The following is a 16204-nucleotide window of genomic DNA, read 5'->3' as shown; positions in this document are numbered from 1 at the left end:
AGCCTCTCGAGCGCAACACTACGGCGATACGTCCCGCTGAGGTCCACCGGGAGGCTCTCGAGCGCTTGTAGCCTGCGGCGGGCGCGCGACGCTCGCGAGTGCGGCATCGTCGCACGGGTGGAGGACGAGAGGCCACGCGAGGCTTGCGTGCGCAGTGCCGCGCATTTTACACAGGCGACGGGAATATTGTCAATGGCGCGAAAGAGGCGCTGCCCACGCGGGACCGTGTTGGACTTCCGATCTGAAGGCGCAGCGGAGAGTGTAGGGGGTTATCGGGTGGGATAGCGGCGGGGATCGAGCGATCGCGGCGAAGACACGGGGTTCTGGTTGAGCAGGCGGTTGAGATACCTCGCAATACGGACCTCGATTGTCTTGCCCACATCCTCTTGTCACAGCACCAGGCCGGTCTGTCGTCCGTTTGGATAAGCAGGCGCCTTGTATACCAAAGGAAGCAGGACGCACCATGCCGACGACCGTATAAGCCCGTCTGAGGCCGCCGCTGTGCACATGCTGCAGTAAAAGACGTGACTGATGGACACGAAAGCGGTGCGAAGGCGTCTGGTATACGCCGCACGGTGCATGTGCCACAGCCACCTCGAATCCGTTCCTGGCGTCGGTCTCCCAAATTTGAGCACGACTTTGGGCTGAGAACGATTGCTTGGAAGAACACGTGTGGATCAACGCCATGAGTCAAGATCCCGTTTGACACGTGTTGAAATCTGTGTCGTCTATCTGTCATTAAGACAGGAACGGCCGCGTCATGGACGGGAGCGTACCGTGAATAGGGAGTCTGCCAGGCAAGCACGCCAGGCAGCCAACGATGGATAAATGGAATAATTGAGGACAATCTTGTGCTTGACGCTGCCCCGTACCACGCGCTTTGCATCTGCCCAGCGTAGTGCATAAGTACTTAGAAGTAGAAGAAACGCGGACCGGCACGCACCATGGCCAACCATACTTGTACCTAGTACGTCTCCTGTGTACACTCGCGCAGCTCCTCTTCGGTGTAATCTGCATGGAACCTGCGGTGTGCCTCCCCCGCGGTCTGCCGCGGCAACCACGTCGAAGCGTACCGTCGCCTGCTTTGTGCCATTGAAGTGCATGAATACCTGCACGGATGACTGTTGCAGATCTGATGCGGTGATTCTTCAGCTGCTGTGGCACGTCCGCGAGCGCACCCACGTACCCTAATGCCTCCCAGCTTCAATGCGTTGTTAGGCCGACCCTGGCTGCGTGCGACATTGTTGTTGCGTGCTTTCTAAGAACAGTAAGCGTGAGCCGAAGCCTTGTGCCCGCAAATTCGCATGCGCTGACGCAGTACAACTGTTTGTGATTCAGCCGTTCGCTCAGCTATGAAAAGCAAGTTAGACACACCTTGTGCTCGAGGTCGCAGTTCTTGCCGAGGAAAACGCCGGCCGTGGTCGACGTTGAGCCGCTCAGGAGCGGTAGAGAGAGATTTGACGCCAGAGCAGGTGCTGCAGGAGACGAGGATACGATGATGGCCAAGGCGAAGGGAGCTCATCGGTGGCAAGAGAGAGGGCGGCGTCGAAGACAGTTTTGGCGCTCTCCCTTTGATGCGCCCAGTTTGATGCGCCGGCTAATCTGGACCGAGATCACCGATTCCTCGCTGCTGGCGCTTCAAGGCGACGTCGTTGTGGCTCTGCGCCACAAACCACGACCGCGGCAGCGGCCACGTTTCCCGAGTGCTTTCTCTCAACACAATCTCGCGTTGCTTCGATGCTGTGCTCGGCGATTTCTGGTACGCGTCCATCTCCACGACTGCACACAGTGTCATCGCCGGGACTCTACTCCCGCACGCCTGCACGCTCGTCTCGTCACCGTTCTCTGTCACTTGTACGCGTGATGACTTCACTCTCTCCTCCATTGCAGGCCACTCTCCAGACCTCAGTGCCGAGCGCTCAGTACGCACTCACGGAGAGCTATTGCTCCCCTGCAAACTTCCTGCCATGCGGCAGCAAGCTAGGCGCTCCACACTGCGTCCAACTCATTAAGCAAGGCCTCGTCTCGCCACTGTCTGTGAGCCTGTGGACTACATCTCGCAAATACTAACGTCCGCCGTAGTTTTGGCCCTGTCACAGCTCAGGAAAATGCTCCCGCCCACGCCCGGCGAGCATATTACCGGGCATGTTCTTCCTTGCGTGCTGAACGTGCGGCCTGGCCAGCACTCGTACTACAGCTGTCAAAAGCAGCGCGAGGGGATAGCAGCACAAGGTGGGCTGCAAAACATGAGACTCCTCGGACTGACATTATGACTGGCGGTGCAGCGAGCAGGGATACCACCAATCTGACGGCGCGGACGAGAACAGCATCCAGTATGTCACCAGCCGCACTCTCAGTTTGGTAGAGTAGGCTCTCGAACGCTCTGGAGTATGTCAGGAGGCGGGGGACGAGTTCAACGATGGTACACAGAGGAGAGGGGACGCGGATTTGGACGGACGGACGAAGGAGAAGGCCACGGAGTCAATGTTATGCATGAGTGAGGGTTCAGATTGCGCATTACATATCACCAACAGTGTGTCAAATCCGCTCTTCTCCGCACTTCATTACTGGTCAGTAAATATTCGTAGGTTAACCTGAGTACTATAATATGAACGCTCATCCTACAATCATTCGGTGCGCGCGTACTAAGTATCCACGTCATCTGGCCCGCTGCTGGACTCCTAGTGGTTCGCATGACTGCTGCAGCTCGTCATGGCCCGTCTGATTTGGAAAACATGCCAGCAGCGGCACCGCTGATGGGAATGTCACCGCAACTCTCAGTCTCGACTCTCAGCTTGATGCGAAGCTTAGCCTACCACCTGCGGAGCGTTTATAATCGCTTCTTCCTTGCTCTCGATATTGCCTTCTCTCTCTGTGGCAGTGATGACATCCACAGCCACACAGACGCCATGCCAGTGCTGCGTTCGCGCCTAACCCTACTGCACTGGTCTTGCCGCAGCATATGTGGAAATCGGTATGTAGCCTGTTGATCCGTCCTTGCCTAGGGGCGGTGAGCACTTACGTTCGCCACAGACCACGGCGGCCACGCATTGGTCTCATCCGAATACACCCGCATCCATGGAAATCCAGTGGTTGGCAGTGCGCGACGGCGCTTTGAAGCGACCAGCTGTTATTAAGGGAGTGTACAGCTAATTCATTAACCTATTCATCTCCGCACGCGGGCCCTGATGCAATTTCACACATGTCGCGCTTGAGTGTGGCGATACTGACATCACCGGGAACAATGCAGTGCGTCAGAAGTCTGTGTGCCTTAATAGGGCATCGCAACTCCCTACGATAGCTTCCTCGCACCTGTGCGCAGGCTGTACATGCATCCTGCGTCTACATAAGATATGCCATACTCAAGCGTTGTGGTGAAGCTACCCTCTCCCTCTCCTGACTCCGGCCCTCTCTAGCTGACCACGCTCCGTCATGACGTCGCTCAGTGATCTTCCGCATGCGCGTAGCTATCTCGATGGCATGGCAATGTATAAGAGCCTTAGGGACCCCTATCACCTCCGCAGAGAACTGCCGAAGAAGTGGTCCACAGTTACGTACTACGATGCTGCTCCAGACTCCGTCATAAGTCAGGATGGATTCACAATTGACACGGTGTCCATTAGCTACTATGGCGCGGAGTCATCGAGAGCATATGTTGCAGAACGCTGTGTTGACCCGCGCTATCCATTCTACTATTATGAAGTGTCCATCACGTCGCTCGTCTTCTATCATAGCGACTCGGATGGATCAAAGTGAGCTGATTACAAAACAAGTCCCAGCTATAACTTGCACTGACAGTGTCTGCTGGCTTATGTAGTCTATGTGTTACAATAGCGTCTGTATTCAAGCTGCTTTCATCGTGATCCTTAGTGACGAGCTCTAGGAATGCAGCCTGATCGCCGAGAACGGGAGTAATGAAGCTCTAAAGTCCAAGTCACCTCCGCCTACAGCACTTCGAGTTTGGGATCGACTTTGGGACGATGGTATAGGATACCCGGGCTATTCCGGAGAGTCTGTGGCAGGTGTATTCATCCTTCCCTGGCCAAGTACTTCAGGCGGTGTCTCAGGTGAGCTCACGGCGTTTAGACGTGCCTCATCCAAATGTAGGCTGACTATACAACCCTCACAGCCGGAGATATACTAGGTTGTGGGATCTCACGCTCTGAGGGTCGGATATTCTACACTAAGAATGGTAGCCGTGTTGGTAAGGCTCCATTGAGATTAGTGTGCAGGACATGGGCTCACAGTGTCTGGCGGCCCGTGTGTACTACAGGTGACTCACTGGACATCAGTAAATTCCTGAACGCAAAGATGACAAGGCTACGCCCGGTCGTCTATGTGACTCTCAAAAATCGCGGCAACCCACTAATTCCGCCATTTCTTCGCTTGCGCACTACCGCCAACTTTGGGCAAGACAAATTCACATTTGACATCGCACGCTTTGCAGAAGATATAAGGCAGCAGAGATACCTATTTCCGTACGACGCTAGGTTGCTGCCCGATGAAGTCATTGCGATGATCGCTGCATTTGCTGCGGAAATCATTGTAGCCGAAGAGGATGTGTGAGCTATTCCTCGTCTAATGTACAATGGAAGTCAGCTCAAATACTCTATCTTGATTAGCATTGCCTGCATCTCACTCCTGAACTCGCTTGCCATGGTCAATCGCACTTGGCAGAGCATCTGCCGTCCCATGATGTTCAGCGAGCTCCACATTGGAACTCTGGCTCAATTGCGCCGCTTGTGCGTCATCCTCAAGACCGCAAAGATCTCAAATCCTCCACACAAGGTGCACATAAATCCCGACAGATATTCGCAACCTGAAGACCACAAACTCCCCATTCCGAGTCTGGCATTGGCTCTTTCATCTTTGGGTCTCCATCTTCGACAGACTAGCAATATTCTGTGCAATTACTGTGACTCCTACCTGCCCGACATATTTGCGATACGAGAGGCTCCACCCCGAATTGAGGCCGCGGTCTCTGCCCTTCTTCGTCCATTACAACACCTCACCCACCTACACTTGGGTGATATGAAGTTCAGATCTGTAACTCAGCTCCTCGGTATCATCCGCGCCCAACCCCACATCCAACACATTTACCTCGAGTGGATAGAGGTCTTGCAGGCCACCGAACGGTTCTACTGGCCACCGAATCTTGCTCTGACAAGCCTGCAACATTTCAAATTGGATCATTGCACCGTACCCGCGAATACAATTCCGATATTCGTCTCACTTATGCTCGGAGGCAAACCAAATTTTACCCCTTCGCCACCTGGCGTTCCCCAACACTACTCACAACAGCCTGGCCACTCTCATAGTTCACGGCGGATCCACCATGACGACCAGAATGTCCTGGTAGAGATTGCTCAAGTTCTAGGGCAGCATTTATGTAGTCGGCACAATCACTCTGATGGTGCAGCAGTATGCAAGTTCGAAATCTCTGCAGCTACTGATCTATTCAAATCGGGAAAATGGTTCCTAATGCTTGGTGGTGAGGTTTATTGAATACCTGCTCAAGTTTCTGTGACTCATGCCTATTATTCTGGCATTTTGCTCATGCAGTCTCTGATCCTGACGAACAACTCGTTGGAATCTCCATGGAGAACGTGCCAGGGTCGGAGGATGTTCTTTGGCGTATCAAAGAAGTCAGCCTCGTGCTTTACAGACCACCATGCGGCACAGTCGAAGGCACCGCACATGCACTGGCGTCTCTCGATCGCTCGTTCGCGACAATATTCACTCGGGACAACTCTTCGCCTTCTTTGCGGATCACGATTGGTCCGAGATTATTCAAGAAAATCACGAAGGTCGTTCCTAAATCCCTGCGATTGCTTGAAGCGCAGGGGAGAGTAACTCTAGAGCTCGAGGAGGGGATGGACTCCTGGCCACCTGGGTACGCGAACCCCGAGTCCGAGCCGGAGAACAGCGAAGAGCCGGCCACTGGGAACACAGACTCTGAACACGAGTCAAAGGGCAATGAGGACTCGGAGCCGTAGCGTTGCGGATCCTCTGTGCACGTCCTGACCACGTCATCATCCATTATCAGCTCTGCACACTCACACTCCCCTCCCGAACGCTCCCACAGACATGTTTGTCCTGTCCCCCGCGTCGATCTCTGTTCCCTCTCCCCAATGAATCTTGGCCAAGCCTTCGAGCCAGCCCCGTGCCCCATCAGTCGGCAAACGCGAGGTCTCCACTTCATCCCCGCGACCGTCTCCAGATCCCGTCACCATCCCATCGTGCCCGCGCAGTCGCAGCCAGCGCGCGACGACCTGCACCACGACCTCTACCGCCGCCGGGCTGCCCGCATTCATCACGCTCGTGACGTCCTCGAGCAGTTGTTCCCTCCTCTGTCGGCGTATTCTGCACTAGAGCTCCCGATTTCGCGTCGCTGCGCAGGAGCGCGTAACACACACGACAAGCTCTTCGCACCGCCGAGTCGGCCGCTTCGGGCACTTGCCTTTCGTCGGCGTGTGCGCGAGCCGCCCTGGAAGAGCCTTATCGTGTTGGCCACGGGAAAGGAATTTCGAGACGGAGATGGATGGGTGGCGGAGGCGCAAGAGGTAGCGTGAGGGTCGGCACGAGGATCTGCGGGAAGTTTGAGGTGAGCGTGAGCGTGGGTACGGGGGCGGATGCTGCGCCGGATCGATGTTAGACGGAATGGATGAGCTGGACTACAAGGAACGGACCTACCTTCTTTTAACTTAATTTCCGTCATGTTTACAGCGAAGGATGACTTTTCGAGATGTACTTACTATGCTATCGATACACTTGACTAGCAGACGGACATCGTGAACGTGCGCAAGTTATCACAGTTATCAAATTTATATATTATATTCCCGTCTGGTACTGTATGGAAACACGAATCAGCAACATCGAAGCATGGGCCAGCATTGGGACGTACCATTAAATATTCATCCAGATTGCCTCCATGCGGTCCCACAATGACAACACCGTAGGAGCCGGTGAGCACCAGGACGATATTATGATGTGCTCATGACGCGGAGCGAGCACATAATATGACGGGCATCGAGTACGACGCCGAAAGAATCAGCGACATTGGCTCGGAGACTCTGTGCAGCGGATGTCGGCCTTTGCGCAAGAGAAAAACAGAGGACTGCGCGAGAATCAGCCAATGTCCGCGGATGCTGAGCGAACGATAGCGATCGCCTGTGCGCCGCCCGAAGAGCTCCAGCGCATCCGCGTATACTATGCATAGTAGAAAGGATTTGCCTGCGAGAATGGACGACGAGGCCGGCGTATTCGACAGGGCGGCGATCCTGCGCGCGTGCTGCCAGGCGGCAGGGTTGCTGGGTTCCGTGATCGTGTTCCGCGCCGTGGCCAGACGAGAGGCAGAGAGGCCTATGCGAAGAGGCCAAGACCCATGGTGCTCTTCAGGGCAGCTTCACAACGCATGCGTGGCCGTACTATCGAGGTGCGAGGTACAGCAACCTAGTTTCATCGTCATGTCAGCGATACATCTAGCGCGCTATGAGTTCGTGGTATACCTGCACCCGAGACTGTCAGATCGACACCGTCCCAAGCCGCGCACGGGTTTCCGCAGTGACCCGTGGCCGGACCCTCGCCTCCCCGGGAGGCACCGTTCACCGCTAATAAACGATCCGAGGCTGCTGCGCCCGCTGCTGCATCGCAAGAGGACTTGCACTGAGAATTGTACAAGATGAGATAAACTTGAGACACGTCGGTCGGATCGTCATGCTTGCCGCTCGTTGATATCGATGATGGACATTTCGTCGAGAGAGAGCTCGGCCGAAGAAGTGAGTAGTGGGTTGTGGTCGGTTGCACAGTGATGGCGAGGGCCGAACACATCGATCCTGATAGAACATCTGGTTAGAAATCGTACGAAAATTACGAATATGTGCTTCGAACAGCGCACCTAACGAGTGAAGTCGTGCTTGATTCAAATACTCGCTCTCAAATTCATTTCTGCGACGCGCGGGCACAGCGGGGGAACAGTCGGCTCGTAGGGCAGATCAACAACTTCCAGGAAGAAGACAGGCACGACGTGTCGAGTTACCTAGAGGTGCAGCGGTAAGCCGTGGGTTGGCCGCAGAGAAAGGGCTGCTGATCATGTTGACCGTAAAAGTATTGTCCTTATTGTACGGCCGGGTGCCCGGAGCTCGCGCTCAAGAGCAGCGACAGCTACTTGGCTGAGGAGTGTAGTGCTTTGCGGGCCGGGCAAATTTTGATAGCTTGGTGCCCGTGCGGCGCGGGAACAAGAACATGACGGCGGCCTTGAGCTGGAGTGCCGTGGCGGCGAAGGCGGCCTTCGGCGGCATGACAACAAGGGAGACGAAGCAAGTGCATGTGTTTGGTACAGCTTATCTGGCCGAGAAGTGATGGCATTATTAGCTATAGACTGGCAAGGCGAGCCGGGGGCAACTGACGTACTATATGGACGCGCAGCCGATGCACGACAACCTGCGCCATAACCTCTACCGCCGCAGCCAACGTCGTCTGCGCCCATCACGCTCACGACGTCCTACTGCACGGCCGCTCCTTCCTCTACCCTACGCACGCCGCGCCAGACTTCCCGTCTTCATGTCAGAGCGCAAAGCGCGCGACGCGCGACGGGCTCCTCGCGCCGTCGAAACGGCCACTCAGACCCTGGCCCGTCGTCGGCACGTATGCAAGCCGCCTTAAAAGACCCTGATCGAGCTGGTGGCGCAGAAGGTACTCGGAAATGGCGAGGGATAGGTTGTAAAGGCGCGGCCGGCGCAAGAGGTGGTGTGGGAGTCGGCACGAGGATCTGCGCGAAGAATGGACAGAGGACGAGGATCGGTATAAGGGTGGATGCGGCGCTGGATCGCTATTAGACGTGAGGGACGAGCTGGACTGCAAGGAACGAACCTACCTTTCATTTATTTGTTGGATTTTTATTGTGTCTACCGCGAAGGACAATATTTGAAGTTTGGCTTGCTGTACTATCGCACCACTTGACCGCCAGACGAATGATATAGGCACACATAGGTTATCATAGTAAACGGTGTTATTTATTCACTTTTGTCTACCAACACTGCAGAGAGACGCAAATAAGTCAAATGGTAGCGTAGGCAGGAGCTTTGATGTACCTTCAAATATTCACTGACTTGACCTGCTCCGCAATAGCAACATCACGGGAGCCAGCGGGCACGTCCAGTCCCCCCAAGTATGGCGCTCCGCGGGTCGGCGACAACAGCTCGGAGCCTCCATGCAGCCGATGTCACCGGTCGCGGCTCCAGAAGATGAAGGGTTGTGTAGGAACGGGCAAAAATTCGCAGATACCGGGCGAGTGACAATTGGGACCGCGACCGCCCGTACGACACTCGGAGGACTCCAGTGCGCTCACGTGTATGAACCACCGGTAGCAAGGATTTGTCTGCGGGAGTGAATATTTACACCAACGTCTTCGACAAAGCAGCGACTTGCGTGCGTACCGTCGAGCACTCGCATCGCCAGGTTCCGCAACCGTGTTCCGCGTAGCGGCCAGACGAGGGGTGGAGAGATCGGGTCCGAAGAGGCCAATGCGCGCAGCGGTATCCTGAGATGGCTGCGTGGAACACGCTCGGCCATAGCATTGAGATACGAGGTAAAGCAGCCTAGACTCATCGTCTTGTCAGTGATGCCATTGATACGCTGCGGGTTCGGGACGCGCACGCACCTGAGGCTGTCTGACAAACGCCAACCAGACGTACACGGATATTCGCGGCGACGCGTTCTCAGAGCTTCAGTTCACCAGGACTTCGAGAGGCATCGTTCGCCGCCAATCGACGATTCGAGATACCGCGTCCCGGCGGCGTCCGCTGTTGCACCGCCAGAGTACCTGCACCGAACATTGTACAAGCCAGAGCAAATCAAGACGATAGGATCGTCGTGCTTGTTGCGCGTCGATCTCGATGTTGAACGTCTGACAGACGGAGTGCTTGAGCCGAAGAAATGGGCAGAGGGTCGCAGCAGGCTACAAACTGATGGCGAGAGTCGGACACTGCATTTTTAGCAGAGTATCTGGTTATAAATTATACAAAGCTGCAAACACACGGCTTGAGTAGCGCACCTAGCGGGTCAGCCCATCCTCAATCCGTATGCTCAATCTTCAATTTGCCCATGCGACGAGCTGGCGCAGCGCATTACTGGAGCGACACTCGGCGAATAAGACGGAATAGACGCCAGAGAGCAGGTAGAAAACGGCACGTCGAGCCTGCCAGAGGTGCAGATAGGCAGCGAGTTGGCTGCCGGGGAAACGCAGTTGACCGTGCCGACCGCAAAGGCAACTTCCTCGTCGTGTGGTTGCGAGGCACCCAGGGCTCAACTCAAGGGCGGCGACTTGCGCGTGGTTGAAGAACGTAATAACTTTCTGGCTAGGTGATAGTCGACAGCTTCTCGCCTGTGCATAGGAGGAACAAGGGCACGACAGAAATCTTGAGCTGGAGAGCTGCGGCCAGGAAGACGATCTTCGGCTGCACAATGACAAAGAAATCGGGTACACTTGCTTCTGACCAGGGAAGGACTACTTTAGCTGTTGAAACGTTGGCCGGAAAAGCGAGCAACGTGTCACGTACCAGGTGGAAGCGCAGGCCCTAGCTTATCCGGCGTAAACGCGCTGAGCTGGTGTTCGACAACGAGTTACGAGGTCACCTGCGGAGTAGCGCGAAAGAAGCGTCGTGTGGCGCAATGGCAACGGGGCCTGGGGATCGTGGAGGGTTGAATTCGCGTTCGGCGTCGCAGCGGCCGTGCGTTTAATTCGCGTTAAGAGCAGCTCGCGCTAGATCACGTGACGGCACTGCGTGCCACATCTGGAGATTCTGGAAGGTGTAGTCGTTCGCACACCACTACAACCGCATCCAGGGACCGCAGCTTTCAGACTGAATGCTATCTGTCTCCTAGTGCATTTCTTTGGCATAATCTTCTACAGCTAACTCCGTATAAGTGTTGCAACGAAGCATACATCGCGATCCATGAGATATTTATCGCATGAGAGTATCGGTACAGCGATAAAATCCAACGATATCTCAGATGAAAATGGCAACAGCTCTCAGCCGTGCAGGGAACCTCTCGAGCACGGCAGCTTGTACAGAGACATCATCCGCAAGAGATGTACAGTTTGGCGCACAATAAAAGCATTGAACCCCAATCTCCAGGGCGGCGAGGTTCGCATACGCCTCGAGCGCTCGGCTAATCGCAGCCCAGTTGACCTCCTGCATCGTCGGGGCCAGCGTCGATTTGCCAGTCCAGGATTCGTAGTACTTGAGCTCGAGCCTCATGCGGCAGATGGCTGCCGGGAGCGACGCCAAGAAGACGAGGGTCTGTCTCAGTCGATCGGGATCGGCGTGCAGGCTCAATGCGCTCGTCGTGAGTGTTACAGATGTCATAGATGTGCATGCAGACAATATGGGCAGACGAGCTAGAAATCGCTGTCAGGGACAGAAGTGCAGAAGTCAGGCACCACTTACATATGCCAGAATCCAGCACGCTGCCGCCATCCAAGTAATAAAATGCCCGGAGATTCTGTCCAACCGATTGCATGAAATCGGTTAGGACAGACTGAAGATCATCCTCATCAGAACTTGGAACTGCAGTGGCCGCGTCGTAGGGCCCTCAAGTGCCGTATGGTCCAGTATCATGGAGACGTGACGTAGGGTTTTCAGGTCAACGTCTCTCATCTCAAGGTTCTTGACGACATGTTGTGCGTGGCAGGGTAGCATGGCGCAGCGGTGAAAGGGGGTTCCAAGACGGAGCGTGCCCACAGACTCGAACAGCCGCAGCAGCGAGTCCACTATGGACACTGGGACATAGCGGAGATATACGAGGCCAATAGTCCGTCCCGCGGCCTTCAATCGCGGCATCGAGAAAGATGACTCCCCGGGCAAGTCGACGGGGCCCCAATATTGCGAGTAATGAGCTCGCGCAGCAGCGGCAGGTTCTCAACCAGCAGCTGTTAAAGTGATCGGGGGATGGGCGGTACAGCGTGAGAGTAACGATGTTCGACAGGATGCGCTGCGTTGACTGCATCGCGAGCACAGCACTATTCGGCCCTGCGATCGTATAGGATGCGAAGAGCTGCCCCGAGCTCCGCGAAAGCCAGCGTCGGCATGTCAGCGAGCAGCTCTTCAGAGCTTGCCTGTCGGTGCTGAGCTCGTCGAGTATCTTGTCTATTAGTTCCTGCGAGAGTCGCTCAACAGGTCCAGGCATTGCTGTGCCACCGACGTGCTGATCATGCCTGGGCGTAGGTCGTCCAAATGCTGGGGTGCAGTTCAGCGGGCTATTACATCAGCAGGAAGGATACATATCACCGCGTACAAGGATTATGGCGCATTTCCGGGGATTGACGTGGCATGCACAGCGTCTCTGGACAGGAAGCAGCCAGAGTCGCGGCCAACAACCACGACGAATTTCCCAGGAAACGCGGGCCACCCTGAGAAAGTCGCGTCGATCACATGACTGCGCCGCATGCCGAGGTGCGATCGCTCTGTTTGACAAATCATAGTGTCACAACGATAAGTGGTGCGACGCGGGTCGATTATACCAGATGATGGGCCTCATGGTGTATTTTATAACTACCATGAAAATTTTCTGACCGGAGGAAGAAAAAGGCGGCGAGGGTTAGCATATATGTTAGTACTGTATCCGTGTCAAACGGTCAGCAGTGCCTGGGGTCACAGTTCTCAGGGGTCCAACAAGAAGTACACGGATCCCAACCACCAGCTTCCCCGTCGAGCTGCACGCTGCAGACACCGTTAGAACACGACTGCACTCCTGGGGCGTGAAAAATTTTCTGATATGGGCAGAGCTAAGTCTTCTTCAGGCCCACCATCGACCAGCTCGACGCCGCGCACCTGTATCAGGCAAGCCTCGTCTGCCGCGCCTGGATGCCCTACGCGTCCGAGCACCTTCTGCGGCGAGTCGTCGTGAATCACACAGCCCAATGCGACTCCCTCGTTACGCCCTACAGGTGCAGCCCGACGTGGCACGACTACACGGTCTTCCGCGATCTCGTCGCGCGCTCAGACTGCCTCCGTCGCTATCTCGGCCGCGGCAGGCTCGTACTTGCCAGTCCGATCTTTTATATTAACAAGCTCTGTCATAGATGGTAGCGCCCCCACTGCACTACGCTCGCTTGCTCGCCTCGAGACACTCGAGCTGAATATCCCACGACACCCTTTTCTCTCTGCGCCGGTACAGTTTGACAAAGCATTCGCGCATGTACCCAAGACATCCAGCCACCTGCATCTGAACCTTTTCGCCCATGGCGTTCCCACGCACTATCTCGCACATCTCGCAGCTGATGGATACTCTGCCACGAAGCGTGCGCTTCGCACTCCTGTGCACTCATTCGAAAGTCATAACGACGTGAACGTTGTCTGGAGCGAGTGCTCCCCGCCCACTTGCAAGGCTGCTATGCTCTGACCGTGGATCGGGACACTTGAAAAATCGGCTGAATATTAACATACATAGATTTCGTAGCGAAGCGCACGCCATAATGGGCAAGCGAATATTACATTGGGATGGAGCGAGCGCGCGCCGACTGACGCTTCGGGCGCGCAAGGTGGGCGGGCATCGATCGCGATCGCGCAGGCTCGGACAACTCCGGTGGTCACCTGGGCGCATTACCGCTTCGGGCGCGACCCCTAGCAACGGGCCGTGTACGCAGGTGGTGACCTCAGTCGCTGGCGACAGGGGTCACCAGCGAGGTGACCAGGGCCAAGCGGCACCCGGGCGTATACTCTATATACCTTTGTACAATTACATTCCAATGCTTTAATACCTGATAATTGGCTATAATATTACAGCTGAGACTTTAAGGTAGAAAAGTGGTACTATAGGGCAATTCCAACCTGATATTTGCAAGGTCTTATGCCTTAGTGGTGTAGTGCGCTGTGGTTACTTTCGGGCTGCGGGTTTGATTCCCGCTTGTGCCATTTTTTGGGCTTTTCGGAAATTTATTCAGCGTGTCTTAGCCGCTAAGGCTCCAACTGTTTAGTTTATGTGTAAACTTTTTTTGTAAACACACAGTAAACGGTTGTAAACGTTTATAAACAGTTTATAAACAGTAAACAAACAGTTATTACAGGGATCTAACCCACTCTAGTGGATTGCGCCAGATTAGCCTCTGAGAAACCTGTGTGAGCCTACTGCTCTACTTGAGCCTGAAAAGAGAGGTACAAATGTCAGTGCTTGAGCAACGCAAGGCGCTTGCTTGATGCGCGAGAGAAAAGCGAGGCCGCAGCTTCCTACTTACAATATTGATGTCCCAAACACTAGGCCCGACTCGGACGTGTATAGATAGTGCACCTACTCATGCGTACAGGGAAGGAGCAATGCGTGCATCACATCCCGAGCACAGACCGGCCATCAGGCAGCATCTGAACACTCCGTACCTCAAGCATCGTGCTATGGTCATCCCTATGGCCTGCTGGTGTCCCCTACGCATAGTACGCAGATTGCGGGCACACAAATAGTCTCGATCAGCCAGTGGAGGTTGCGGGAGGACAAACACTGGCAATCACAAGCTGCGGGAGCGGTATTGCCAGGCAGCACTGTACTGCGAGGGTAAAACCTACGAAGGTATCTGTGGGGCTTGTAAGCTTGCGGTTCCGCCTTTAGAAGGTTGGCATGTCCTATCATTGACCTCGTCGTTGAGAAGTGGGCCGATAACCTATGCAAGTGTTAGCCTGGCACTTCGGGGGTGACATGACATACTCTCGTGCTAGGACTTCGAGAGCTGGCCTAGAGAAGACTGCCGCATGGGTGAGGACCTTTGATAGCCCTTTTTTAGAGTCAATCTGCCTTAGTATTGCATGTGGTACTGTCATCGCTCAATGAGGTTGAACTAATATTAATATTGTTCCTCTTGAATGAAGTATGGGCTCACGACATTCCTGCATACCGCACTCTCGCAGGCAGGCTGCCAGTGCCCACAGTAGACTATATGTAGAGGAGCAGTCAATAAATACACATTATATTATATTTATAATGCTCGCCTTCAGACTGTGCTCAATACAAGTTAGGATCATGACTACCATTACTCCCAGTAAGCCTCAGGGCATAGGCGCTTGATACAGTGCGCCGGACTTGGGGGTTCAAAGAGGCCGCCCGAGGACGATGCACAGGCGGTGCGATGCACTCTTCAGCCCAATAAAGGTCAAGTCTGTTAGCAAGACTATGAATGTACAACACTAAGACCTTTTACAAACAACAAGAGGAAACTGTATGTTTACTGTGTATAAACGTTTACACCAAGTTTACATGACTTCATTTACACACACGGAAACGGTAAACAGTAATAAACGTTTATACACAGTAAACAAACAAAACGGTTGGAGCCTTATTAGCCGCTTTTGGGCGCTTCTGGGTGGCTAGTCCGATGTAACTTAATAAGTTCCCGTGTCTGGGCTGCCGAACTGAATCAGCTCGCTTGGTTCTACAAAAGGCGTTTGAGGACGGCGAGGGGCAGAGGAGGCTTGAAGTTTTACGGGTTTATTATAACCGTATTTATATGTTGTCATTGTACAGATCGGGACTGCCGCCGTCGCCCTTGCCGCTCCCATACTAGTCAAGCTTGTGTAAATACTCGAAATAATTCATTTTGGTTTTTATGCAGCCGCTATCTTCTCTAAAATGCCCGATTTCACCCAATTTTGTCCTATTTTGCCTATTTTCGCGCACTTACTTGCCTTGCGGTGCCTCAATCACCTGCGGCGCGCAAGCGCAACACTGAGCGAGCGCACTACGGCGCTGTGCACGCATCAAGGGCTGACCGCAGGTCGGGCTCGGCGAGGGCACACCACAAAGCAGGCCCAAACGAGATTAATTACTTAATTAGGAAGCTACAAGTACACGGTATACTGACGGTGTATGGCACAGGGGCTGAAGTCACCGGCGGGATGTGCGGGCAGGTGACCAGCGCCTGTCGGGCAGATCACCCTGGTGGCCACTGCGCCTGCCATACATTCTAATGGCATGGCTAAGACATTGATGTGGCTAAGACACCAGTGTGGCTAAGACATTGAGTCATTAAATATTTGCTATTGATTCTGCTTATTGTACAAATGTATATCCTGATGGCATGGCTAAGACACTGACGTGGCTAAGACACTAGTGTGGCTAAGACATTGGAACATTAAATATTTGCTATTGATTCCACTTGAGTATGGTTCATCTGCTCTGGTGTTTTAGCCACATCAGTGTCTTAGCCATGCCATCAGGA

At 54.3% G+C, this 16204-nt stretch overlaps 5 protein-coding genes across 5 annotated transcripts; 4 read left to right on the top strand and 1 right to left on the bottom strand.

The window, feature by feature from the left end:
• Positions 1 to 3432: 3432 nt before the first annotated feature.
• PHACADRAFT_29210 (uncharacterized protein) lies at positions 3433 to 4566 on the top strand (the record flags this gene model as incomplete). The annotated part of the gene is made up of 3 exons (XM_007396466.1): positions 3433 to 3752; positions 3892 to 4067; positions 4130 to 4566. The coding sequence occupies 3 exons, from the start codon at positions 3433 to 3435 to the stop codon at positions 4564 to 4566; spliced, it is 933 nt and encodes a 310-aa protein (XP_007396528.1).
• Positions 4567 to 4616: 50 nt separating this feature from the next.
• Positions 4617 to 5517, top strand: PHACADRAFT_257408 (uncharacterized protein). Its single transcript, XM_007396561.1, has one exon. The coding sequence runs from the start codon at positions 4693 to 4695 to the stop codon at positions 5503 to 5505; it is 813 nt and encodes a 270-aa protein (XP_007396623.1). The 5' UTR covers positions 4617 to 4692; the 3' UTR covers positions 5506 to 5517.
• Positions 5518 to 5562: 45 nt separating this feature from the next.
• PHACADRAFT_257407 (uncharacterized protein) lies at positions 5563 to 5900 on the top strand (the record flags this gene model as incomplete). Its single annotated transcript, XM_007396560.1, has 1 exon — positions 5563 to 5900. A coding segment is annotated over exon 1 (221 nt), but the record flags the coding sequence as incomplete, so codon positions are not given.
• Positions 5901 to 10949: 5049 nt separating this feature from the next.
• On the bottom strand, positions 10950 to 11650 carry PHACADRAFT_257401 (uncharacterized protein). Its single transcript, XM_007396559.1, has 2 exons — positions 11451 to 11650; positions 10950 to 11401 (listed from the first exon to the last, which is right to left on the bottom strand). Exons 1-2 carry the CDS (start codon positions 11521 to 11523, stop codon positions 11010 to 11012), a joined length of 465 nt encoding a protein of 154 aa, XP_007396621.1. The 5' UTR covers positions 11524 to 11650; the 3' UTR covers positions 10950 to 11009.
• Positions 11651 to 14453: 2803 nt separating this feature from the next.
• PHACADRAFT_257399 (uncharacterized protein) lies at positions 14454 to 14940 on the top strand. The gene has a single exon (XM_007396558.1). The coding sequence runs from the start codon at positions 14656 to 14658 to the stop codon at positions 14818 to 14820; it is 165 nt and encodes a 54-aa protein (XP_007396620.1). The 5' UTR covers positions 14454 to 14655; the 3' UTR covers positions 14821 to 14940.
• The last annotated feature ends 1264 nt before the right edge of the window (positions 14941 to 16204 follow it).

This window comes from Phanerochaete carnosa (genome assembly GCF_000300595.1).
Source record: "Phanerochaete carnosa HHB-10118-sp unplaced genomic scaffold PHACAscaffold_6, whole genome shotgun sequence".
Taxonomy (NCBI): domain Eukaryota; kingdom Fungi; phylum Basidiomycota; class Agaricomycetes; order Polyporales; family Phanerochaetaceae; genus Phanerochaete; species Phanerochaete carnosa.
The sequence above is the reverse complement of the archived record's forward strand: the minus strand, read 5'-3'. Positions and strand labels throughout refer to the sequence as shown.